Source organism: Sarcophilus harrisii, chromosome 4 (assembly GCF_902635505.1).
Source record: "Sarcophilus harrisii chromosome 4, mSarHar1.11, whole genome shotgun sequence".
Lineage (NCBI taxonomy): Eukaryota > Metazoa > Chordata > Mammalia > Dasyuromorphia > Dasyuridae > Sarcophilus > Sarcophilus harrisii.
In genome coordinates, this window is record NC_045429.1 from 293,877,939 (window position 1) to 293,904,151 (window position 26,213).

The following is a 26,213-nucleotide window of genomic DNA, read 5'->3' on the forward strand; positions in this document are numbered from 1 at the left end:
CAGCTAGAGATCATGTGGAGTATTTTGAATGACACTTCATACTACTGATTCCTAGTGAACTTGCAGACTATCAGTAAAACCCCCACAATTTTTTCAGAACTGGTTGGGCGTGGAGGGAGGGAAGGGAAAAGTCAGAACAGAAGTGGGTACAAGGGATAACGTTGTAAAAAATTACCCATGCATATGTACTGTCAATAAAAAGTTATAATAAAAATAAAGAAAGAAAAACTGCAGAAGCTCAGAAGAAATACAAGATGCACAAAGTTAGAAAATGCACCCCAAATGTTTATAAGAAGTATTTGTACTTGACCTATAGCAAAACATTCTGAGCTACTATGAGAGCCATACTCTAAATTCACTCTAACATAGCAATGTCATTTTGGTCCTCTTTGAGAACAAGGGACCTATCTAGCTCTCATTCCTTTTGGACTTCTCAAATGTGATGTCACTGAGGCCTCAAATTCAACATATCCAAAACAAAACATAGTACTTTTTCCCCAAATCCCTGCCCTCTTCTAAATTTCTGTATTACTATGAAGTGTAACACCGTCCTCTCTCATTCTACATATCCAAATTTTCAGAATATCTAGTCATTTCTGGGGCAATTAGGTGGTGCAGTAGATAGAGCACTAGAATCAACTCATTTTCCCCAAGTTCAAATGTGGCCCTAGACATTTATTATAATAAATTATTATAATAAATGTCTGCATAATCTCGGCAAGTCACTTAACCATGTTTGCTTCAGTTCCTCATCTGTAAAATGAGTTGAAGAAGCATATGGCAAAAACCACTCCAGTATCTTGCTCAAGAAAATTCCATATGGGGTCATAAATAATCAAATGCAACTGAAACAATTCAACAATAACAATAAGTCTTTTCTACCAATCTCTTATATATGTCCCTCTTTTCTCCATTCAAACAACTGCAATTTAAGACCTCGTCATCTCTCTCCTTTTAACTGATCTCCCTGACTCAAGTTTCTTCCCACTCTATCTTAACTAATTTGCTAAAATGATTTTCCTGAAGCATAAATCCAACCATGTCACGCCCTTAATTTAAACTCCAATGGCTCCCATTGACCTCTAGAATCAAACAAATTCCTTTGTTTGGTATTGTAAACCATTCGCAACCTGGACCGACCCCTGCTACTTTTTCAATTTTTTTATATTTTACTCCCTTCTGTTGTTCAGTTGTTTTGGCCATGTCCAACTCTTCATGACCCCATTTGGATTGGGTTTTTTATTGTATTTCTTAGCTATAAATAAATAAATAAATGATTTAAAATATTTTTTTTTCCAGCTCATTTTACAGATGAAATGACTTAGGCAAACAAGATTAAGTGACTTTCCCAGGGTCACACAATTAGTAAGAATCTGAAGCCAGACTTGAATTAAGTTCTTTCAAACCCAACCCTATATCCACTGTAACACCTAGTTGCTTTTGTTCCCTTCTAGCACACCATAATCCAATTATAATGACCTACTCTTTTTCTTCCCATATTAATAACATATCTTATCAACCAGGCATAACTAGGTAATCAGGTTGCCCAGTTGTTAAACAATCAGGTATAGAGTTGAGAGGACCTGAATTCAAATCCATCTTTAGATATTAATAGCTATATAACACTGGGAAAGTCATTTACCCCGTTTTACTTAGTTTCCTCATCTGTAAAAAGGGAATAATAATAGCATCTCACAGGGTTATTTTAAGGCCAAAATAAGATCAAATAAGATATCTATAAAAAGCACTTAGTAAATGCCAACTTAATGCCTTCCTCCTTCCCTATATTAGAGACTGGTTTTTTTTCCACTAGTTGTCCACCTTCCACTCCCCATATCTGAAATGCTCTTTCTCCTTGTCTCAATCTTTTAACTTACTTCTAAAATCTTATCTTCTCAGATCTTCCTTAATGCTAGCATATTCCCTGTGAAATTATCTCTAACTTGAAATATTTTTTATTTTTATAATTATTATAATTGTATATAAATATAATTAAATTACATATTTTAAATATAACTTTTAATATCTTTGTTATATTTTATCAATATGTAATTATTTATAATTACATATTGATAACTATGCATTGTACACATTTTAGATTTACATCTTGTCTACATATAATTATGTACATGTTTTCTCACCAATGAGACTGAAGTCCTTGGGAGTTTGGTCTGCTTTTGTATTTCTTTATGGTAGTACAGTACCTAGCAAAGAAAAATACTTGAAAAATACTAGTTCATTTGCTTTTGTACTGGCCATGTCAAGAATAATCAATTCTCTTAACTCCCACCAAAATTCTGCTAAAATGCTGTCTCTTAAAAGAGGCCTTTCCTGATCTCTCCAGATATAAGTGCTCCCCTTCTGAAATTACCTGCCAGCTACTGTGTATCTTGTGCAAATATATCTCCAGCTACCTTTTTGTTGTCTCCCTCACTAAAGTATTGAGGGGAAATTGTTACTTTTCTATATATATACGCGGTATCTAGCACATATAGTAAATGCATAAAACTTTTTGAGAGAATGATTTTTTAAAAGGACTACAAGACAGTGGGTGGAGAGACAGCCTCATTATCTCAAAGACCTTGGCTCATAATCTATGTCTGACACATAATGGCTCTATAATCTACTCAACTTAGATCAATTCAACTTATCAACAAAATCCAAAAGGAAAAGATGAGAAATTTCATAATAACTAAACACATAAAATATTTGGGGGTCCCTCCATGAAGCCTCTCAAAGAACTATATAGATATATTTACAAAAAACTACACAACTCTACTGGATCTATTTCCCAAAGAGATCATAAAAAGGGAAAATGACCCATATGTGCAAAAATGTTTGTAGCAATCCTTTTTGTAATAGCAAAGAACTTAAAAGTAGATACCCATCAGTTGGAAAGTGGTATATGAATATAATGGAATGTTATAAGATATGGTTGATTTGGGTTATAGGATAAGGTTGATTTTGGTTATAAGATATGGTTGAACAGGTTGATTTCAGAAAAGCCTAGAAATACTTGCATGAACTGATGCCGAGTAAAGTGAGCCATCCACATCCAGAGAGAAAGCAAAGGAGATCAAAACAAAGTATTTTCATTTTTAGTTTGTTTTTTTTCCTTTTTGGTCTGATTTTTGTTGCACAGCACAACAAATATGGAAATATGTTTAAAAGAATTGCACATATTTAACTTATTATTATTTGATTATTTGCTAATAACTTTTTTTTATTTTTGCTAGAACTAAGAGAAATAGGGAGAAAAATTTGAAACAAAGTCTTGCAAAAACAAATGCTGAAAACTATCTTTGCATTGGAAAAATAAAATACTATCAACACTATACAAATAAAGACAGATCTAAATAATGGAAGAAACATTTATTTTTATGAGTAGAAGAATTCAATATAATAACAAAGACAAAAGTACCTAAATTAATTCACTCATTCAGTACTATATCATTAGAAATAAGAGAAGATTACAGAGTGAGAAAAAAATAAAGAACAAATAAATGGTCAAAAATTTTACGGGAAATAATTTTAAAAGGAAGTCTAGAAATACCAGATCTCAAACAATCCCACAAAGGCGTAATCATCAAAATAATTTGGTACTACTTAAGACAAAAGTTGATCAGTCAAACAGATTAGGGTAAATAAAATAAACACAGTAGCTTAGTATATGATAAACCCAAGATGCCAACTACTTGGGAAAAGACTTCATTATTTGATAATACCTTCTGGGAAAACTGGAAAGTATTCTAGCAAAAAAATATGTATAAAACCACTAACTCACATATACTAAGAAAAGCTCCAAATGACATTAATTAGTCATAAAGGGTAATATCCTAAAAAAATCAGAGGAGCAAGAAAAAAACACCTTTTAGATGAAAGGATTAAAAAAATTTTAATTTTGAATTCTGAATTTTAAATTTCTGTAAAAATAAAAGCAATGAAGTTCCAATTAAAAAGAAAAGATATAATCAGTTTTATAAAATTCTCTATATCAAGTTTCTCTGATAAGAGTCTTACTTTAAAAATATACAAATTTATAAGAATAAGAGTTATTCCCCCAAACTGATAGTCAAAGGATAATAGCCAATGTTCTAAGGGGAAAAAAATTCAATCAACCATATGAAAACATGTTTCAAAACCATGGGGGACACAACAGTAAAATAACTCAGGGGAAAAGACATTATTAGCATGTGGAGGGTCCCTGTGAAGGGCCACCCTTTAGTATGTCGTGAACTGAATTATGGAAATTGGAAATTTGGAAATTGGAAAAATTAAGAGGCAGCATAAAAAGGGAGAGCATTTCTGGTAAGGAGAGATATCTGGCCTAGGCAAAGTTATGTAGACTGTAGATGGAATGTCATATATAGGTAAAAGCAAGGAAGCCAGTGTAAATGGATCAATGTAAGAAGGCTGGAAAGATAGGAAGAGTCTCAGTTATAGAGGGTTTTATTTGCCAGAGGACAAAATGCATTCTGGAAGTATCAAAGAGTAAGTAAAGTTTAATGAGTAGAAAAGTAATATGGTCAAACACTAATGCATACAAATACTCAGCTAATTATAAAAGGCATAGCACATAAAACTTACCTTTAGGATTGTAGCAGGTTTCAAAGACGTGCAACTGATGAGGATTGTGTGTAAAAGTAAAAACCTTAATCATGGAATCCAAAACCACCACAATTCTGAAACAAAAAAAAAAAATTACGTAATTTCTTCATCAAAAATTTTTTTAATTAATTGTTTTATTTTTTTCTGGTTAATGTATATATTAACTTTTTAAATACACATTTCATCATGAATCATGTTGGGAGAGAATAATCAGAACAAAAGGGAAAAACCATGAGAGAAAAATAAAGTAAACCTTTTTCAATAATTAAACTCAACTCAAAGAGTCAATTCTTGAGTTTCAAGCTTTCAAATTCAAACATATCACCCACACAGAATATATATTAAAATCGTCAAAATTTTGAATTGGAAAAAAATCTCACCAACTTTTCTAGATAAACTGACTTGGTTAAAAATCTGCGTCATATAAATTTTTTAAAATGACATTTGATTACTTTAAAATTCTGTCCATGCATTAATCTTAACAGGAACAGACACATTTGTAATATATCAAAATATAAACACACATATATTAATAGATATATATACTTATATACATACATGTTCAATTATGAAGGCCCCTCCTGTGTCTTTGTATAGATATACACATGTATGTTAGATAGTTATATCTACATATTTGATGTCCATATCTAAATAAATATGTACATAACTATTCAGATATGCATAGTAATATACATTACATATCTATACAGATATCCCTATACATATATGTCTTGTTTATGGTTATTTCATGGAAAATCCTATATAGTTTTTAGCCGTAATCTTGGAGGACAAGACTAATATAAAGAAAGAGAAATGAAATGAGGGGAAAAGAAAGAAAGCACAAATATATTCAGATACATATAGAGTATTTCTTTTAAACTCATGTACACATGCATATTTCTTTTAAATTCTTACAATCCACATACACACATATATCTTTTGAATGCTTAATAAAAACTATCATCACAACAGCCATTAGTTGGTAAGTTTTTAAGACAAAATAACTTATTTGTATTTATTTTACTCTAGTCAACTATTTGCCTTCACTATAACAAAGGTAAAATAGTTCCTTTAAAAAGTTAACATTTACAGTAATTAACTTAATAACTTTGCTACCTCACTTAAAGAAACTATAGGTTTCTTTTTTCTTATTTATTTTTCTTATTTTTTTCCTTATTAATTTCACACATAGGCTAATGCTTAAGAAAAAAGTGGAATTTATAGATAATTGAAGTTTCAACATGTATGTTCTTCAGTACACCTAGAAAAATTACTACATTTTAAACTCTACCTCTATTATTTTATTATTCATGGTTTTTGCTGCTTAAATTTTGACTCACTGGTGAGATTCAAGAATCCCTTAGCAACAAATACCTTTACATTTTTCTTTATCCTTAACCTGAAACAATTTCTTAGACTTATTAGAGATAATTAATTACTGTCCTGCAAAATTCTATCAGTGCTTTCCATAAAATACCATTGTAAAGAAATTTATATGTAGTTTTTTGGAACCTTAAATTACAACTGGACATTTAGTAAATAGTTAAAACAAGAATTCTGACAATTTCTCCTTCTGCATAAATAAAATTTCAGCTGTGTTCACAGAAAACAAATGTTTCATTCAATGCATACTAAGCCTACCTGTCTCGTCGCAGTTTGACTGCTTTGACTTCTGTAGAAAATTCTATTTCAATAACCGTCTTCTTTTTCAGATCATCCCATATCATCACTAAAATGTCAGAAATATCTTATTAACATGATAATTACATTAAGTTATAACTTATTTTGTTTAATCACAAGGTTATTTCTGAAGTCCAACGTAATTCACTGTGCAGGAACCCCTAGAGTTTATTTAAAGTAAGTTATCATAAAAAAATACTTACGTTTCACTGAGAATGCAATGTTAATGACAAAAAACCTATGCATAAAAACTAAAATAACCTATGGCTCAGAACTTAAAGCTTTAGGATCTCACTAAGTAGAATCAATCTTTGAGATTTTCATCTAAAAATTTCTTTGGTCTCCACAAGCATTTATTAAGGCTTATTATATGGCACACTTTATGCTAAGAGCTAAGGATTCAAAGTAAGGTAATAATAGAAATCTTGTCAAAGGATATGAATAGACAGTTTTCAGATGAAGAAATTCAAACTATTTCTAGCCATATGAAAAAATGCTCCAAGTCATTATTAATGAGAAAAATGCAAATTAAGACAATTCTGAGATACCACTACATACCTGTCAGATTGGCTAGGATGACAGGAAAAGTTTTTATTTATTTGTTTGTTTTTGCTGAGGCGGTTAGGGTTAAGTGACTTGCCCAGGGTCACACAGCTAAAAAGTGTGTCTGAGGCCAGTTTTAAACTCAGATACTCTTGACTTCAGGGCCAGTGCTCTAAACACTGTGGCATCTAGTTGCCCCCTTTTATATGCCAACATAAGCATGTTTTTCTGTTATACATTACATAAATTCCTTTTCCATTTGGAAAAGTATAGAAATGTCCGGTTAGACACTAATCAACCAAACTACCCAAACCAATTGGTACCCCTAAAAAGGGCACCCCAAAAGTGACAACATAACACAGAAAGTATAACCAAAGCTATGACATTTCCTTATTCTATTAGACAAGGCACATCTTGTTTTTTGTTTTTCCTTTAGAGGGGTCCTGTTTCACTATGCACTCAGATCATGTCGACTATCATACTTTTCAGTAAATAATCCAAGGGTGTTCTGATATAGAATATCAGCGATGGAAGAGGCCTTGGCGTGTCTCCTGAAGTCCTCCAAGAGATCTTATCTTGTTTCCATCTTCCAGAGGACTTACAGCTGGGCTTCCCACATACCTATCTTGTTCTAACCACTCTGCTGATTTCCATTCTCCCATCTCTAACTAACTGGATATCTCAAACAGATGTCTTAAACTCAACAATCCCAAAGGTGAACTTTCCCCCAAAATTCTCCTCCCTTTTAAAGTTTATTTTTTCATAAGCATACTACCATGTTTGCAGTGCCTCAGGCTCCCAGATTTAGTGTAATTTTTAACTCCCTACTCTCTCTCATCACTCTTATCCAATCTGGGGCTAAGGTAAGTTGAGGTAAGTCACCTTTGTGACAGGTCTCATTTATGCCCTTTTCTCTCTTCATACACTATTAAACACCCTATTGCAGGTTCTTATCACTTCCTACCTGGACTATTGCAACAACTTTGTTGCTTAATCTCCCTGCCATTAAGTCATTCCACCCTAGTCCATCATCTACTCAACAGCCAAATGATTTCCCAAAAGCACAAGTCTAACTATGTGAATTCCACCCCCATCCCAAACTCCTATCACTTCCAATATCAAATATAAAAAAATCTTCTAGCAATCAAAAGACCTTTATTACCTGCCTTTATTCCTACGTTCCTAGTTTCCACACATTATACACTTACACACAAACTCTGCAATTCAATAATACTGGCTTCCTTGCTTTTTTTCACATAAAACAATCTTCTTAATGTGCATTTCCACTAGCTATCTCCGATAACCGCAATGCTCTCCCTCATTTTTATTCCCTAGATTTCTCGGATCTCTTCAAGTAAGTTATAGATAATATCTTACCTTCTACAGTTCTTGCCCAATCTACCTCAATTCTATTATATCCCCTAAGTTATTTCAAATTTATCCTGTAACTAAGTTTATGTATAGAGCTGTTTGTTTGCATGGTGTTTCCTTGACAAGAGTGGGTTGCTTAAGGGCAGAAACTATTTCACTCATTGATAAAAAGACAGAAGGTGACAATTTATAAAGGGCTTTAAAACTTAAATAATTGTGTATTTAACGCCCTTCAGAACTCAAGAGTTCTCCCTACAAGCAACATCAAAAAAAAATATAAAAATAATTCTGTTCTCCCATGTAAACACTCAGGTAAACAAACAAACAAAAAATGGAAAGCAGGTTTTATTTAATCCATGTAGACTACAGGTATCTGTTGAATATGTTATGCCAAAGTTCCCTTTTAATGGGGTGACCCAGTTCCTCCAATTGTCCTATTTCAGTATTCTGCCTTAGGTTATAACTGTCCCCTCTTAATGTTTGAGATAAAGGTTTTATAGACATTCCTTAATGTTTGACAAGATAAAGGTTTATCCATTTCAGATGTCATTAGAATATCAGTAATGTCATTGTTCTTGTTATTCCATAAAAAGCTTGCTGCCCCAATACTTGGAGCTAGACTCTTTGAGATGATAGTCTCCTCTATCCCTGGGATCAACATGGATCCATTGGTCCCAGTATTTCTCTCCATTTAATAAATTATTGAATTGGTCTCTAATCTCTCTTGCTCAGTTTCTTCGGCATTACCTCATTTTAAAAAATAATTACATTGTTACCAGCAAGGGTCCTCAAACTATAGCCTGAGGGCCAGATGGGGCCCTCTAAAGACATTTATGCGGCCCTCTGAAGACATTTATGCAGCCCGCCGGGTTATGGCAAAATCAGACCAGAAGTGACATTTGACCTAAACTCACATTAGCAACACACTCTTCCGGCACTGGGCTGAGGTGGCGGAGACAGAGTGTGAGGCGATACCAAGGTGAGGCGAGTTCCCAGGCCAGGGTGTGTGGTGTGGGGAAGAGAGAGAGATGCAGAAGACAGAGAACTGCAGCCTTGTACAAATATGGCAGCCACCACAACAGACAGGCACGGGGGATGTACAGTGCATGCTGCACCTGTCACGGCTGCTGCAGGGGAATTCACTGCAGCAATGAAGGTTGGAAGTGGGAGCACGCAGAGCAGGAGAGAGACTGCAGGAAACAGAGGCATCACAGCGCAGAGGCAACTTGGAGGAAGTTGAGCATTGCAGTCTGTATGTCTCTGTGTGGGCAAAGTTATTGCTGGTATATTGTTTTTGTAGCGCTGTACATATATATATATATATATATATATATATATATATATATATATTTTACTAATAGCAATTTGGAATCCCTAGGAAATAATGATGTCAAGAAAAAGAAAAATTGACTAAGGCACTATTACCCAGCCCACAAGTACATAATAATATAATTAGTATTATTAAAAGTATAATTAGAATTATAATAATATTTCTCATTAAAAAAAAAAGAGCCCAACTATACAAACTTACTATGAACATAGTGAAGACTGGGGCTCATTTTCAGAGGACACGTAAGTAAAAAAAAACCTCTTCTACCCAAAGAAAATGTTAATTTTTTTTTGTTCAGAAAGAATTGTAGACAAACATAAATCAAACTTTAAAAATCACATGAAAGAAATTGAGAAAAAACTAAAAAACAAAATAAGACTCAAGTAAAGTAAGATTATGAAAAAAAAAAGTTAACCAACTAGAAAAGGAGAGACAGAATCTTAAAGAAGAAAATAATTATTTGAAAATTAGAACTGGACAAGGGGAAGCCAGTGAAGCTATGAGAGCAAGAAACAACAAAACAAAATATAAAGAATGAAAAAATAGAACAGAGTGTAAACAACAGATCTGGAGAACAGATCAAGAAGAGAAAATTTAAGAATAATTGGACTACCTGAAAGCTGTGACCAAAAAAAAAAAAAAAAAAAAAAAAACAGAACCATGACACAATAATGCAAGAAATAATCCAAGAAAAATGTCCTGGGGGAAAAGAATATGAGGGGAGAGCAGAAATAGGAAAAAAAAAAAAAAATCCACCAATTACTACTTCAAGAACGTCCTTTGTAGAAAACACATGTTAATATTAATGTCAAGTTTTGTGGGGGGAAAATCTCAAAAAGAAAACTTGCAAGAAACAAAACAACACTATGCTACCACTATAATTAGAACTGTATAGGATTTGTCAGAAATCACAATAAATGACTGCAGGTCCTGGAAGAATATATACCATACATCAAAAGAACTAAGCCTACTTGCCAAAAAAATAATATCCAGTAAGATTACCCATAATATTGAATGGGGAAAAAAAAATGGACATTCAATAAATTTGCAGATTTTCAGGATTCTGTCTCAACCAAAACCTTTGGAAAAATTTAACACATAAGAGCCAATATAAAAGAGTAATTTCAAAAAACTCAACATGGACATTTAAATCTTTTATGATTTTTACATGAAAATGTGTATCTTATGTTCAGGATTAACATCAGTTAACTAGGCACGCACCTCAAAAGAAAGAATGAGGCAGAGTTGAGTATGATCTGATTCTAAAAAACAAAACTATCTGGGAAAAGGTAAAAACAGTAATTGTGTTATAAAAATGAGGTGCTGAAGAAGAACAGACACAGACATTAGAAGATGGAGAAGGACTCATAGTTCTGAAAAGCTACTCACATTGGTAATGAGTTAAATAGGGAACACTACAAATGCCATACATATGCCATTAAGGGTATATCACCCTCCAAAATCTATGAAGAAATAAAGAAGAAGGGAATAGACGAAGGTGAGGTGTAGAAGAATGCATAGATTTATGGCAATGGGACAAGATGTAGATTAATGAGTGGTTGAGGAATAAGAGGGGAAGAGTGGCACAGGATAAGTTGGGGTACAGAAGGATGTTTAGATTAACAGGAGTGGGATAAGGCATACAGATTAAAGGGAATGGAATAAAGAGGGAAGAAAAGAATAGGAAGAGGTCTAGTAATAGCAAGACAAATTAAGGAGCAGAATTAAAATATAAGAGCTAGCAGGGATAAGAAAAAAGATATACATAAACACTGTAACGAGGATCAAAAGCAGAATCATGCATGAGCAAGAAGAAAAAGAAATCTACATGATGTCATCCATATTAATATTGCTTCAAATGCACATATGGGTAAATGTATATATATATATATATATATAAAATGCATGTATGTATAAAGCATAGATCTACATATATATGCGTCTGAAAAAATGTGGGCATATATAGGTAAATGAAGATATATGTGTATGTGGGTGTGAATGTATTTGTGTATGTATATATGTATAAATGTGTATACATAAATATTTCTGTGCATAAGGTGGGGGGAGAGGGGTTGAAAGAAAAAAATGAATAAAGTAAAAAGTGCACAGCAAAGAACAAAAGAATAACCTTCAAGGAAGTAAAGAAAAGATGGACACTCATAAATATTATCTCTACTATTATTATCTAAGCTTTCTTGAAATGGAAATTTATTATTATATAGTTTGAATCCTTTCCTCATGTTTTGCTGAGCACACGCTGGTGTATTTTTTTCCCCTTCTTTTTCAAATTTTTTTTAATTTTATATTTAGTTCAATTATTTTTTTAATTTTGAAATATTTTATAGGGCACAAAAAGACCATTAAAAAGGAAAATTAATTAGAAGTGACACTGTCCCTACAAAAAAGCTTTTGATATTTGTAGAGAAATGTATATAGGTATATATATGGTACATAAAGACATGTCTACGATGTTTTCATAATGTTCCTCTTAATAAGCTAATCCAAATAGAAATTTTTTTACAAACACTCTAACCAAATTATGATGTGCCTTGTGTTTCTTACATATGTTAAGTTACCTACATATAAGTATATAGGTACATACATATATGTATATGTATATGTATGTGTATATGTACATATATGAGCATCCTGCAAATAAATAGAATAACATTAGGCCCTTTACAAGTAGCAAAGTAGTAATGAGGAAACTTTATGCACTGTAAATAGTGCATAACTGGAACTACTAGTTTGAACTAGATGCACTGTAGTGGCTCCTTTCAACTTAATGGATGAGAATGTGAGAAACTTCTGGCAACTTCTCACTCCAAGTGGAGTTACATCACAAAATCTATAGTGGCTCTACACACTACTAGTAGCCAAAGTAATTTTTATTTTGTTTTTTTCTCTATTCATAACCACCTTGCTCCTGGTGTACTGTGAGCTGACTCAAGAGTGTATGATAATAAACATTTACAAAACAAAAAAATGTCCTAATGATACATTTTTTAATTTAATCTGAAAAATTTACATTTTCTCCATCACTTTCTTAAGTCTACACAATCAACAAAACAAATCAAGTCCTAATTTTTGATTTTGGTCAATTTCTGATTTACAAGATACAAATGTTCACACCAAAATTTCAACAAAGAGGGTAGGGTCCGTAAGCTGATTTTAGCTGGCTCCAGCACACTCTTAAACTGAGCCAGCTTTTCCACAATTAACCCTTACTCCCACGGATCAGGGAATAAAGAGAGTAACATTATTGCTTTAAAATAGAGATAAAAAGATAAGCACATATAATGTGGAAAGTGGAATATGGAAAAAGAATTAACTTGATGAGGTATTGATCACTGAAATACAGGCAAACAGAACAAAATCTCTAGAAAGAGGGACTGATTTATTTGCCCCTTATTCCTGGTTTTTTGTAACTTACAACTTTCATATACCTGATTATTTGATCAAAATCAAAGAAAATTCATGGAAATATGTTCACTTTTTGCTGCACTGTTTCTTTAGAACTACTCTAAGGAATACTAGTGCACAGCACATTACAAATAGCTCTATATATTATGCATCTGCTTCAAACTGACCTAGATGAGGTGAGATCTTTCAAGACAGTTGTGAAAATTGAGTAAGCCTTCATCTACTTCAGAGTTGAAGTAGGCCTGAAGGACTTTAAGCATCAAGTCAAGGGCATACTTGAGTCCCCTCCCTGCTATCCCCTAAGGGCATACTTAAGTCCCCTTGTTATAGGAAACAACTTACTTATTGGTCAAGTTCAATTTCTTGGGTAGTTCCCTCCTTTAGAATGTAACATCCTCAGCCAATAAGTATGAGGGTCAGTGGTGGGAGGGGATATTTGCTTTAGGGATAAAAAGTGTTGATCCTACCCCCTAAGGCACTTCCTCCCTTCCATTGTCTGCTCCATGGATTGGAGGCCTGATTCTCACAAGATCATATTATAAACTTTGCTTTGCTTCCAGATATCTCTCCAGCTTTTTTTTATTAAATCCTGTCTGAACCACACAGTTTTGGGGGCTCGTCTGGGATCACACTACTTGTGGTGAGTAGGTGAACCCCTGGGGTGCTGGCAGGGTGGCGCCCTGCCCTGATTTAGGCAGCCCACCAGCGTCCAGGGCTTCTAAGTGGAGAAACTCGGAGCAAAGCAAAGAGACAAACTCCCCGGTAAAAATCCCGACCAGTTCGGTGGAGGATGCATCAGTCAAGTAATTTGTTGCGCAACAACCCAGAGGTAAGCCCCCTGTGAGGCCCTTGAGTCTTAAACTCTGGAGGGGTCTCTGGACAGGACCCTGTGAGGCCTGGAGTCTTAAAATCTGGGTCTCTGGACAGGACAGGCTTGGCGAGGCCTTCTAGGGTGACTGGAATCAATTGGCAACAATTGGTGTGTTTGGGCGTTTTGGAATTTAGTTTCCGTCCAAATTCAATAGGTGTGGCCCAGTCCCAGTCAGCCCTCACAGGGAGAAATGAGAAAAATGATCAGAAAATACCGGTAGATAGTCCCTTGGGAGATAAATTAAGTAATTGGAACGAACTGCCAAAATATAAAAGGAAAAAGAAAAAGATGATAAGGTTGTTTTGTCTGGGGTGACAGATATTGGTGAAGGCACTATTGCAGACTGGATGTGCCAAAGACTGAATTTGTACCTGAAAGAAGGAAAGGATTTAATTCCATCTGCCCCTCCAAGGGCCCTTGGGGCCAGGAGGAGAACTTGGGTCTATTTTGAATTCTCTCTTCTCACAAGAGGAGAGGGGACTAATTAGAGGTGCAGCTATGAAGGAGTGGAACAGGAGAAACCCTCCAGCTGCAAGAGTAGTTTCAGCTGACCAGAAATACCTTTAGCAGATCCCAATTGGGAGGACAATCACCCTATACATGGGGGAAGTATGTAGGATCGAGAGTGAAGATGGTGGCTTCTTTCCTTTCCCTCTCACATGTCCTGACCTGCAGTAGGGCCACATGGGACCAAGGGAAAGAAACTGCTATTTGGTGAAATTCATTATTTTAAATATAATGGCTAAAGTGGTTTTATATTAATGGGAATTTAAAGCTGTGTTTGGGATGTTAAGTTAGAATATAGGTTATTAAAACAAAATGCTGGTAGTTTACCTTAGGGGAGGTTGGGGTTGTATCTCCCTACTTAGAGGTGTGTTGTTTTCTAGAGATATTGGGTAATTTGTAACTGGGTTATGCCTTAAAAATTTGTCATCTCTGTTGGGCATGTATAAGTTATGACATTTGGTTCAGTTATTTGAGAACCTTGAAGTTTAAAGTTTTAAAAAAATACATATTTTTTTCTTTGACTTAAAGATGAGGGACAAGAAAGATTGATTTGCAAAAGCAATTAATAGTTTAAATGGAGCATCTAGTATTGGTTTGGGAATGTTTAACATGTTGGAGAAGGTTTAAGCAAATAAGCTTTGGAAAGAGAGAGGGAAAAGGAAGACATGATGTGAGAGGAAAATAGCTCTCCAGAAATGAAAGAAAAAGGCACAATTCCCTAGTGAATCTGCCATTTGCCATGGGAAAAGGAAATATATCCCATGAAGTTGGGGCCTGTCTTGAGCTGACAGATTGGATCCTGGGGAAATGGCACCCTAAAAAGTTAGCTGTGATAAGTTAGTCTGGAAGTATGGTGGAGTGGGGGAAGGATGGCCACGTGGAGAGGGACCTTGTCAGGTGATCTAATTCCCTTTCCCCATTAAGTATGGCGGCTGCCACACCTTGCTGGTTCGGGTATCAATTGCTTCTACTGTTTAAAGGAACGGCCTACATTTATATAGTGTTAATAACGGAATGTTTTATTTTTATTTTTCAAGTCTATAGGTACTCTAAGAAGTTTGTTGAACTGTAAATTAATCTGAAAGCAATTTATTTCTACTAAGATCCCATCTGTTTAAAGCAAATTATTTAATGCTTATTTATGTGCATGATAGACTCCTTGTTTAAGGAAGATGATAAAATCTAGAGCAGGATTTTAGTCTGATCTGATAATTTGATAAATTGAATGAAGAGAGTATTAATGTTAAATCTGAAAGATCTAAAAGTTTCTTTTATGTGGAAACAGGATGCACAACATGTGATTTAGAATTTTTTCTTTTGAGTATTTTAAAGGCAAAATCTGTGTAATGTTAAACTTAGAACTATCTAAGCTGTATAAGCTGTGAAATTTCTAGGATGAACCCTTTACTGTGATTCTGAGAACTAGATTCATTTGAAGCCTTGATTAATGATAATTGCTGTAGGAGATAAAATCTTTTGGGACTGCAGCTAATATTTGCTGGGAATTTTGAATTCAGGTGTAACTGCATAGGTTATAAGGTGGAATTGTGAAAACTTTAAGGACCGTTACCTGAAGTAAAACTGCCCTAAATAGATATTTTAATTTGTGGCCAAACTTTGGTTGCTGCTTTACCTTTTTACTTCCTGGGGCTAGAGTTTCTTTATCTAAAGGTTTACTTAGCCAGCCACTCCCACCTTGCCTTTTGGAAAAAAAAAAAAAAAGGGGGTGGGGGGGAATCTCATGCCCTGATTAGGCTAAGGTTTAGGTCTAGAGTCTTTTACATTGTATGTAGATGGAAGGCAGGGCTATATCTGGAACCCCAATCCTAGGCCCCTGACTTACTTATCAAAGATCTATATTGTCTTTAGATGCGTTTTTCATGTTTTGCATGATCATGGTGTGTGGGAGGGCTATATTGAAAGAGAACTTTTGACACCCAAACAATTCCCCATTAAATACTCAGAGCAAATGAAACTCTAGGTGAAGGGAAGGAGGCTTATTGGATCAGCTGCCCCTGTTGCATTACTGAATCTTAACCCAGCCTCCTGTCCCTTGGAACAGAACCACCCTTGCAGAGGAATATTGTTGTTTAGAGTTAATTGATCTTCAAATGAAAGTAAAAGGATTCACAAGAATCCCCAATGCCTGGGGGAGTAAATTGGTTTATGGATGGATCTTCTAGAGTAGTAGATGGGAAATTCTTTTGAGGCAAGGGGAAATAGATTAGCAGATGAGAAGGCAAAGGAACTGGAGACCAGGAGATTTCTCATATAATGGACTTGATACCTGTACTTCCCCCTAGTCTACCCTCTCACAGTTTTAACCAGAAGGAAAAAGAGAAGGCCTCGACTCTCAGAGCAGCTGGGAACTCAGAAAGCCGATGGCTCTTACCTGATGGCAGAGAGGTACTGACCAAAGCAAGTATGAGGCAGGTCCTTCAGCAACTGCACCAGGACAGTCACTGAGATGTCCAAAACCTGTGTGATGCTGTGCTGACAAGGTATGTTTCCCCTGGCCTATATACTATAGCCTGAGAACTGGTGGACAGCTGTCTCGTTTGTCAAAGGACTAACAAGGCTGCTCAACACCAGATCCCAAAAGGGGAACGAGCTCTGGGAATTGGACCATTCTAAAGCATCCAGGTGTGGGCTTCACTGAGCTGCCACCAGTGGGTCGCCTCAAATACTTGCTGGTCATAGTGGACCATCTGACATCATGGGTGGAGGCATTCCTCTCAGCCCAAGCAACTGCCTCAACAGTAAGGTCTTATTAGAACAAATTATTCCTAGATATGGAATAGTGGAGAGGATACACTCGGATCAGGGAACACATTTTTCTGCCCAAGTATTGCAGAATCTGATTAAGGCCTTAGAAATCACTTGGAATCTCCACACCCCTTGACATCCTCCCTCTTCTGGGAAAGTAGAAAGGATGAATCAAGAAATAAAACGGCAACTGACTAAATTGTCTTTAGAGACCCAACTACCTTGGACTAAATATCTTCCTCTTGCTGTAGTTAGAATCAGAACCAAGCCACATGGAGGGCTTTTTTCACCTTATGAATAAAAAGGTCATCCTCTCCTGGCTTGTCCTATGGGAAACTGGGACCCTATCTTAGAGACAAAGGATTTATTTCTTAAGAGATATTATATTTCTTAAGAGTCATTGCTAGTGTAATGCCGGAGAAACTGAGGCACGAGAGAGATTAGAGAGTTTTCAATTTTTTATTAATTGGAGAGTATAACTGACTGGACAGGACTCTCGCCTCAAATTATCCAGTCAGATAGTGATAAAAATGTACTGGGACCAAGGAATCCATGTTGGTCCCAGGGCTGGGGAGACTGTCATCTCAAAGAATCCAGAATAGGAGAAAGCCAACTTCTTAAATATTCTCTAAAGACAAAGAACCAAGAAGCCCGAGAAAGTTTCTGTCAGGATAGGGGAGGCCATAAATCCTAAAAGCCAGACAGGATGTCTGAATACTCAGAGATAAAGATGTCAGTGAGGTATCTTGGAATATTTTAGAGGGATATTGTAAATTCTTGAACAAGGGAGGGTCAGGAGTTCTGCTCTCTTGTTTATCTTGCTAGCAATTTATAACCTTAGAGTACAACTAAGGGGATTTCACAGAACAGTTAAGGAAACTGAGACAAAGGCAACAAAAGGGTTAATAGCTCAGACTCCTCTAGGTTTCCCTGTTCATAGAATTCAGGTTGGAGATTGGGTGTTGATCCCTTCCTGGAAGGATGAGAAGCTGACTCCGTGCTGGGACGTACCCTACCAGGTGATACTGACCTCGGACACTGCAATTTGCACCCAGGAACGAGGCTGGACATATCACACCAGAACAAAAGGACTGGTGGCGCCACCTTTATCCAAGTGGACAGTTGAAGATGGGGAGACCTCAAATTACATTTGAGGAGGGGACCTCTGCTGAATGGGAACACAAACTCTGAATCCAATGCATTGTAACTGTATGACTTTTCTTACATTAATTACTTTGGGAATTAATTACTTTTGGGAATCTCTCATGGGGCTTTCCCTGAGCCTTGAATTTGCCTATTTCCTCATGATAGCCATAGAAACTAGACCTCTGTCTTCCAAAGAATAGAACCAGCTCCTCCCGCTCATTCAGAATATAGGGAGAACTCTTAACTTATCAAATTGTTGGATCTGTGGTGGATCCCAACAATTGAGCCAATGGCCATGGGTACCTGTCTCCTTAAGCCCAGCCTGGATCCTTAGTAACTGATCCCAAATTCATAATGGGACTGATTTCTGGAACTTAGAAGAGAAACATCAGTGGCCATTGACAGAAGATAGGTTTTGTTAAATAGGGCAAAATTTGAAGCTGGGAAATAGTGTATGTGAGTGGACTTAACTGTGGACAAGGTAAAAGGCAAAAAGTAAAAGAAAAGGTAAAAGTACAGAACTTTTATGTTGCTGGTCTACAATTCACCCATAAACTATATAACATAAAATAACCCAAAGCACCAAAAAGCTAAATGACGCCCAAGATAACAAAGCTCTTGAACAAAGGCAGAATTGAACTCTGTAATTCTAGATTCCAAGCCCAACCTTTCACACTGTGCTCACCCTCTTTGATTATTTATATAATTTAAGGGGGGAAAAAAGGAAATACACATTTATATTTTCTCATTTTATAATAATCCTGGGAGGCAGGTACTATTATTATCACCATTTTGCAGATGAGGAAATTGAAGACTTATCCACGGTCACAGAGCTAATCATTTTGAATATAGTTTAAAATTAATATTGAGGAACCTAGTCACTCAGCATTATTTTATCCAGCTATCAGAGCAACTCAAGAAACAGAATGCTACAGCCATCTCAATTCTGAACAGAACCTCTGATGATTTTAAAGAATACCTGAACAGCCATAAACGGCTAATAACAACAAATCAAAGGACAGTGAAAAAATAACATTGTATAACTCTATCTCTATCTCTATTCCTCTTTCATGCATATTGATTCTCTCTCTAATTCTTTCTTATTTTCTAATTTGCCCTCTCTTCCTTCAAATTCTCCTCTCCCCCTCTACCCCCTACCTAAACTGAACCAAATATAGAATTTAAAGCTTACCTGTTATGGCCACTAAAATCTTATATTCACAGTTACTGATATAAATTCATCAAGTTAAGTTACTTTTTACTTAAAGATGGCTATTTTACTAATTTTAAAAAACTATTCATCACACTTTTGTTTAAAAAAATAAAATCACAGGTACTGGTTTAGCAAATGAAAAATAGTCAACATATTATGTCAGTGTAGAAATAGATAGTTAACATAACTTCTTTTCCAAGAAATAATAAGCAAAATTAGATACTTCTCTTGTTTTCTAATTCTTTGATGAGAAAATTAAAAATTAATCCTGTATAATTTTCTGTTTGAGTCTAGCTCCTGTCGTGAGATGAAGGGTGTAACTTACCAGGGCCAGGCAAAGAATCTCAAATATGAACTCTTGAAGTTTATTGATCAGGACCATGAATATACACCTCAAATGCTCACAGACTTGATATAAAGTACACTCTTTGAAGTTCCTATAATTTTCTCTGACAAACAAGATCTACTGAGATGTAAATGATTAAGTCCAGATCTTGGTTAATTAGACAGAGATGCAAATATTTTAGATACTCATCAAGATAAAGTTTATCATTGCCTTAAGTACCTTTCACCTAAATACCTTTGGGCTCTTTTTCCTGTCCTAAATTCAAAGGTTTGCCTTTAGTCAAAAAAGTATTTGCATTTTGCTTCAGTCCCTAGAGTATTAATTTATTAATTTATTATATTGGCAAGCAGTCTCTGCTATTTCAATAAGAAAAGGGAGTTTTGGTGAGCCAAGATCTGGATGGATTTTTACCTTTTGGGCCGCTACAATTTTTTCCTTAATCAGAAGTAACTGATTTTGCCCTGATTTTGCTTAAGTCATAGTTCTCCGTCTCTGAACAAAGTATGGAGATTTTGCTGGCTGTAATGGCTAAATTTTAAAATCCATCTATTCTTACTGCAAAGAACAGAAAAGGAGTAGGCCTATCCTTCAGATGTCTGGTTTGCTATCCAAAAGTCTGGGCTACTGTCTTATACCTGTACTCAATACTTTTTAATCTCTTAAGAGAAGAATAACCCATAATACTAAACATTAAATCAATCACAGTTTTCCTTGTGCCTCAGCTCTGTAAGCAAACTTGTTGCCTTCAATTCCATAGTCCTATTCTGTTCTTCGTTCTGTACTCTCAAAACATATATAAAGGAAATTGTTCTTTTGCTTAAGGTCTTTGACATTAATGGAAGCAAGTCATTGACTCATTTATTGACAGAGCATGATCCTGCTAATAATTGTTATTTTGTTTAGAGAGCTCCCTCAGTTTACTCTTTTGTTAAAATTAAATAGTGATACAGCCTATTAGAATAAAACTAGTAAAGAGAAGTGAAAGGGTCTGGAAAGTTACAAATATTACAAATGTTAAAAACTGTCAAATACATAATTACTATACCTTTATTGGGGGGATATTTTGGCTTTTTTCCACCACCAACTAATGCTAAATAGTTGCAACGAAACAACATTTCCACATGGCCAACTCCTCCTTCAAGGAATTCTGAAAAGAATTATTAAAAAAAAAGTTAATATATCAAAGATAAACATGGGTTTATCATTGCATTCTTACTCTTCAAAAACAAAGGTAGAGAGACAGTAAAAATACAAGCAGGGAAAGGGGAATTAAATATTAAAATATTGATCCTTATCAGTGTTCCTTAGCACTAACATAAATAAAAATACAACTAATGACTAGGAAACAAAGGTTGTTATGCCAAAGTTCCCTTTTAATGGGGTCACTAGTTCCTCCAATTGTCCTCTTTCGTAATTCTGCCTTAGGTTATGACCCTGCCCTTTTAATGATTGAGATAAAGGTTTTATAGACATTCCTTAATGTCATTAGAATATCAGTAACCTCCTTCTATGAGGTTATCCCCACCTAGGTCTCCTTCCATTATGTCATTGTTCTTGTTAGTCTATAAAAGGCTTGTTGTCTCGATACTTGGGGCTAGACTCTTTGAGATGATAGTCTCCTCTAGCCCTGGGATCCATTGGTCCCAGTATTTCTCTCCATTTAATAAATTATTGAATTGGTCTCTAATCTCTGTCTTGCTCAATTTCTTTGGCATTACAAGGTCACATCATAATTTGGTGAGTGTTTGTAAAAAAAATTTCTATCTAGACTAGATATAAAGAGTAACATCAAACTGTCTTATGAAAACATCTTAGACATGACTTTAATACAAATTATATTTCCTAAAGAATAAAAAGCACATCTTTAAATATAGTGAAAATTAAATATATAAAAGAAAAAATTAAGCAAATTTCCAGATAACCTAGATGATAAAGAGTTAAATAATCTTTTGGCACTTGTGTGAAAGATGAATTAGTGAGGGGAGAAGAGAGAAGTTAAAAACAATAGTCCAGTTGAGAGGTAATAAAGAATTTAAATGGACCAGGGCAGCTAAGATACAAGTAGAAAGAAAGGGGTAAGATTATTTTAAGAATAAATTACAGGTCACTTGAGAGGAAGGATTTTTAAAACAATTTTTGCTTCTGCTATCTTTTATTTACTGTGTTATACCATTTTCTTAATACCATACCATTCTCTTAATCTGTTAACTATTTTAATTAAAAAACAAAGAACCAATAACTCCAAAGGAACCAAAATACTTAAGACATACATAGAGGAATTAATTTGGGCCTATCTTTGCAGAAGAGAATATAATATAAAAAGATATCAATATCAAAAGCACAGAATTCAAGTGCTAGATGTAACACTTCTCTTAATCTGTTTCCTCATGTATTTTAAAAATAGGAATACTTATACCACCCATATCTCAATGTTGTCATGAAGAGTATTTCTTAGCATTGATTTAGCCTTAGCAAGATTTCCTCCACAAACAAGACAAAACAATGCCTCAGGGTGAACTAAGAGCTGCAAAAATAAACAAGAGTTGAGGAAGGTGCTCCTAGGGACAAATATAGAAGATCTCAGGAGAGACCCCATGGAAAGAGATTTGGTCCAAGTGAAGAATCAACAGGGGCCACTGGAATGTTGAGGTTGAGACCCCTGACATAAGAACATAATAGTAAGACATGAAGCCCTTAGGCTTAAAATTAAAATTAAAAATTAAAATTAAAAAAGATTATAACAATAAACTGCTAAAAATAAAATAAAAATTAATAAGCAAAGGAGAAAGAACCCAACTACACAGCTACTATAGCAATAAAGAAAATCTGAATTTAAGAGGAAGATAATGAATTTTTAAAAACTGCTTTTACCCCAAATATCAATGTCAAATGGTCCCAAGTCCAAATTCTTAGAACTTAAAGGATTTCAAAAATCAAATAAGCTAGATCAAAGAAAAATAAAAGAAAAAAGGGCAAACCAAAAAAAATCAAGAAAATTGTGACAACAAAGTTAACCAAATGAAAAAAGAAATCCAAAATATTAAGGAAACGAACAGCTCCCTGCAAATTAGAATCAGGCAAGGGGAAGTGAATGACATGATAAGCCATCAAGAAATAAAAATCAAGGGGGTTACTAGGTGGTACAATGGTTAGAGCACCAGCCCTGAAGTCAGGAGAACATGAGTTCAAATCTGACCTCAGACACTAAACAATTTTTAGTGCAACTTCTATACCTTTTTAGTGCTCTCTTTGTTTTTAGAAGTGTTCAATTCACATAAGATCTATGTGATCTTAGGCAAATTAATTTGGGCCTATCTTTGCAGAAGAGAATACAATATAAAAAGATATCAACATCAAAAGCACTGAATTAAAATGCTAGATGTAACACTTCTCTTAATCTAAGTTTCCTCATGTATTTTAAAAATAGGAATACTTATACCACCCATATCTCAATGTTGTCATGAAGAGTATTTCTTAGCATTATGTCAGCACAATATAAACATGAGGATAACATTTAACAAGCATATTAAACAGTTTTGGTAATTCTGATGTTTTAATTATATGAAACTAAGCTCCATATTCTTTCTATAAGAAAGAAAGAAAAAGAAAGAAAGAAATACAAAATCAAAATAATTAAAAAGAAAATTGGAAACATCAAACAAGTGATCCAGAAAAGAGAATATAAGTATTATCAAATTACCTGAAAGTTACAAATTAAAAAAAAAATCTTAAGACAATATCAAACCAAATAATTTTTAATTGCCCTGAAGATCTAGAACAAGAGAGTGAAGTAGAAATAGAAAAAATTCCACTCATCACCATGAAAGAGATCTCATGAGAAAAACCTTTTAAGAATATCATAGCCAAGTTGCAAAGCTCCAATGCTAAGGAAAAAATATGAGCAACAAGAAAAAGAAATTCAAATACATACAACCAGAATTTTATCCAAGACCTAGCAGCCATTACACTCAAAGACTTTTTGAAACACTTTATTTTGAAGAGCTGGAATTCTGACCAAAAATAGTTTTCCCAGAAAAGTTTACTATAATCCTAAAGGGGGAGTAGAGGTGGTGGGAGAGAGATATTTAATGAAGTGAAAGGTATTTATTTGTGACAAAAAGATCAAAACATGGAAAATTACATGAGACTCAATAAGGTCACACTGTTTACTTCTTATATTTGAAAATAACAGCAATATTCTTAAGACTATCATCAGTATTTGGATAGTTTGAAAAGAAAGGTTGGAAAAGAAAAGAAAAGAAAAGTTGGGGCTGAGCTAAGTATGACAGGGATAACAAAAAATAAAATAAGACAGGGTTAAAAAAGGGTAATAAGGAGCAATAGAGGTGAGGGTAGAGAGCTGGTAGTGCTGAAACCTTACTCTCATCAGATCTCGGTTAAAAAGAGAAAACATAAATAATAAGTGAATACAAATTCTAAAGAAGAAGTGAAAGAAATAAGAGTGAGGAGACAGAATGGGGAGAGAAGTACTTTTAAAAGGGAAAGTAGATTAAGATTCAGGAAGGTAGAGGAGAGAAAAGCAAAGGTTGTAAATAGAAAGAGGGTAAAGGAAAGAGATAAGGGAGACAATTCTTAAAAGGACATGAATTAGGTTAGAAGTAAACTAGAGGAGGGACAACGTAAAAAAAGAATGAGGACAACAGTGAGGAAAAATAGGATGAAGGAAATACACAAATAGCAATTATAACTTTGAATGTAAATGGGAAATTCTATTAAGAAAAAACAGGCAGAGGAATGGAATAAAAATCAGATTCCAACAATATGTTGCTTACAAGAAACGCACTTTAAAATGATAGAGATTTAAAATAATAAGGTGGAATTTGTCATCCTTCAGCTGAGATTTAAAAAAAAAAAAAAAGGCAAGATAGCATTCATGATCTCAAAGAAAATTAAAGCTAAAATAGATTTAATTAACAGATTAACAGGGAAACCATATTATATCATAGACAAGGAAACAAAATAAACATTAAATCTATATGCACCAAATAGTATAGCATCTAAATTGTTGAAAGACAAGTTAAATGAATTACAGGTGAAAATAGATACTAACTGGGGCAGCTAGGTGGCGCAGTGGATAGAGCACTAGCCCTGAAGTCAAGAGGACCTGCGTTCAAATCTGACCTCAGACATTTCCTAGCTATGTGACCCTGGGCAAGTCACTTAACCCCAAATGTCTCAGCAAATAAATAAATAAAAATAGATACTAATATTGATGTAATATGAGGTCCCCTGTCCTTGTGGGGCAAAAAGTCCTAAATCTTCTAGCTTTGGAGTTTGCCTCAGGAAATGCCCAATCTATCTGATTCTGACTACTCCTTAGAAAACTCAATCTGATTCTGAATAGACTACTTCTCAGTTCATTTCTGACTGAGGATCTGTTCAATGACAACCAGCTTAAACTGATTAAGTTGAGGAGACTACTCTCAATTCATCAGGAGATTATACCTAGCCCTACCTTAGCTATATAATAGAATTAACATATCTATGATTTAAAAGCTGTATAAGAGTATCTTCTTGGTACTGTTTCTTTACTGGATTCTCTTAGAATTCAGTCAGCTCAGTAATGGCTTTTAATAAACTTTGCTCCTTGACTAGGAGATAAGTTCTAGCCTGCAAATTCTTTTGAGATACCTTGTGACACAAGTCTGGGACTTTTGGGGTTCACCCCTTCTCAACCTCAACATTATAATAATGGGGGACTTCAATTTGCTCCTTTCAGAACCAGATAAAATCTAAGCAAAAAACAAATGAGAAAAGTCAAGGAAATAAACCGAATTTTGATACGCTAAATATGATAGATATCTGGAGAAAAGTCAATAGGAATAAAAGGAATACAGATTTTTTTCAGCAATAGATTTACAAAATATGTAGGGCATAAAAATTTTATGGCTAAAAGTGTAATGCCAAAGAAACTGAGCAAGACAGAGATTAGAGACCAATTCAATAATGGAGTGGGACCAATGGATCCATGTTGATCCCAGGGGTAGACGAGACTATCATCTCAAAGAGTCTAGTGCTTGAGTATGGGGGCAGAAAGCTTATTATGGAATAACAAGAACAATGACATTACTGATATTCTAATGACATCTGAAATGGATAAACCTTTATCTTGTCAAACATTAAGGAATGTCTATAAAACCTTTATCTCAAACATTAAGAGGGGACAGTTATAACCTAAGGCAGAATACCGAAATAGGACAATTGGAGAAACTGGGTCACCCCATTAAAAGGGAACTTTGGTATAACAAAAGCAGAAAAGCAGAAGTATCAAAGCTTCCTTTTCAAAACACAATGCAATAAAAATCATATTGAATAAAGGCCTATGAAGACATAAAAAAAAAAAAAAAACCCTAATTGGAGATTAAACAATCTAATCTTAAAGAATGAG

At 34.7% G+C, this 26,213-nt stretch overlaps 1 protein-coding gene across 6 annotated transcripts in view; it reads right to left on the reverse strand.

Moving 5' to 3' along the window:
* Positions 1-26,213, reverse strand: part of WDR45B (WD repeat domain 45B) — a 128,099-nt gene that overhangs the window by 47,458 nt on the left and 54,428 nt on the right. For all 6 annotated transcript variants that reach the window (XM_023502849.2, XM_023502848.2, XM_031968459.1 and 3 more), the window contains exons 3-5: positions 20,850-20,951; positions 6,250-6,337; positions 4,588-4,682 (exon numbers count right to left, since the gene is read on the reverse strand). In XM_023502849.2, the coding sequence (XP_023358617.1) occupies positions 4,588-4,682; positions 6,250-6,337; positions 20,850-20,951 (285 nt within the window). The remainder of the gene's footprint in view (positions 1-4,587; positions 4,683-6,249; positions 6,338-20,849; positions 20,952-26,213) is intronic.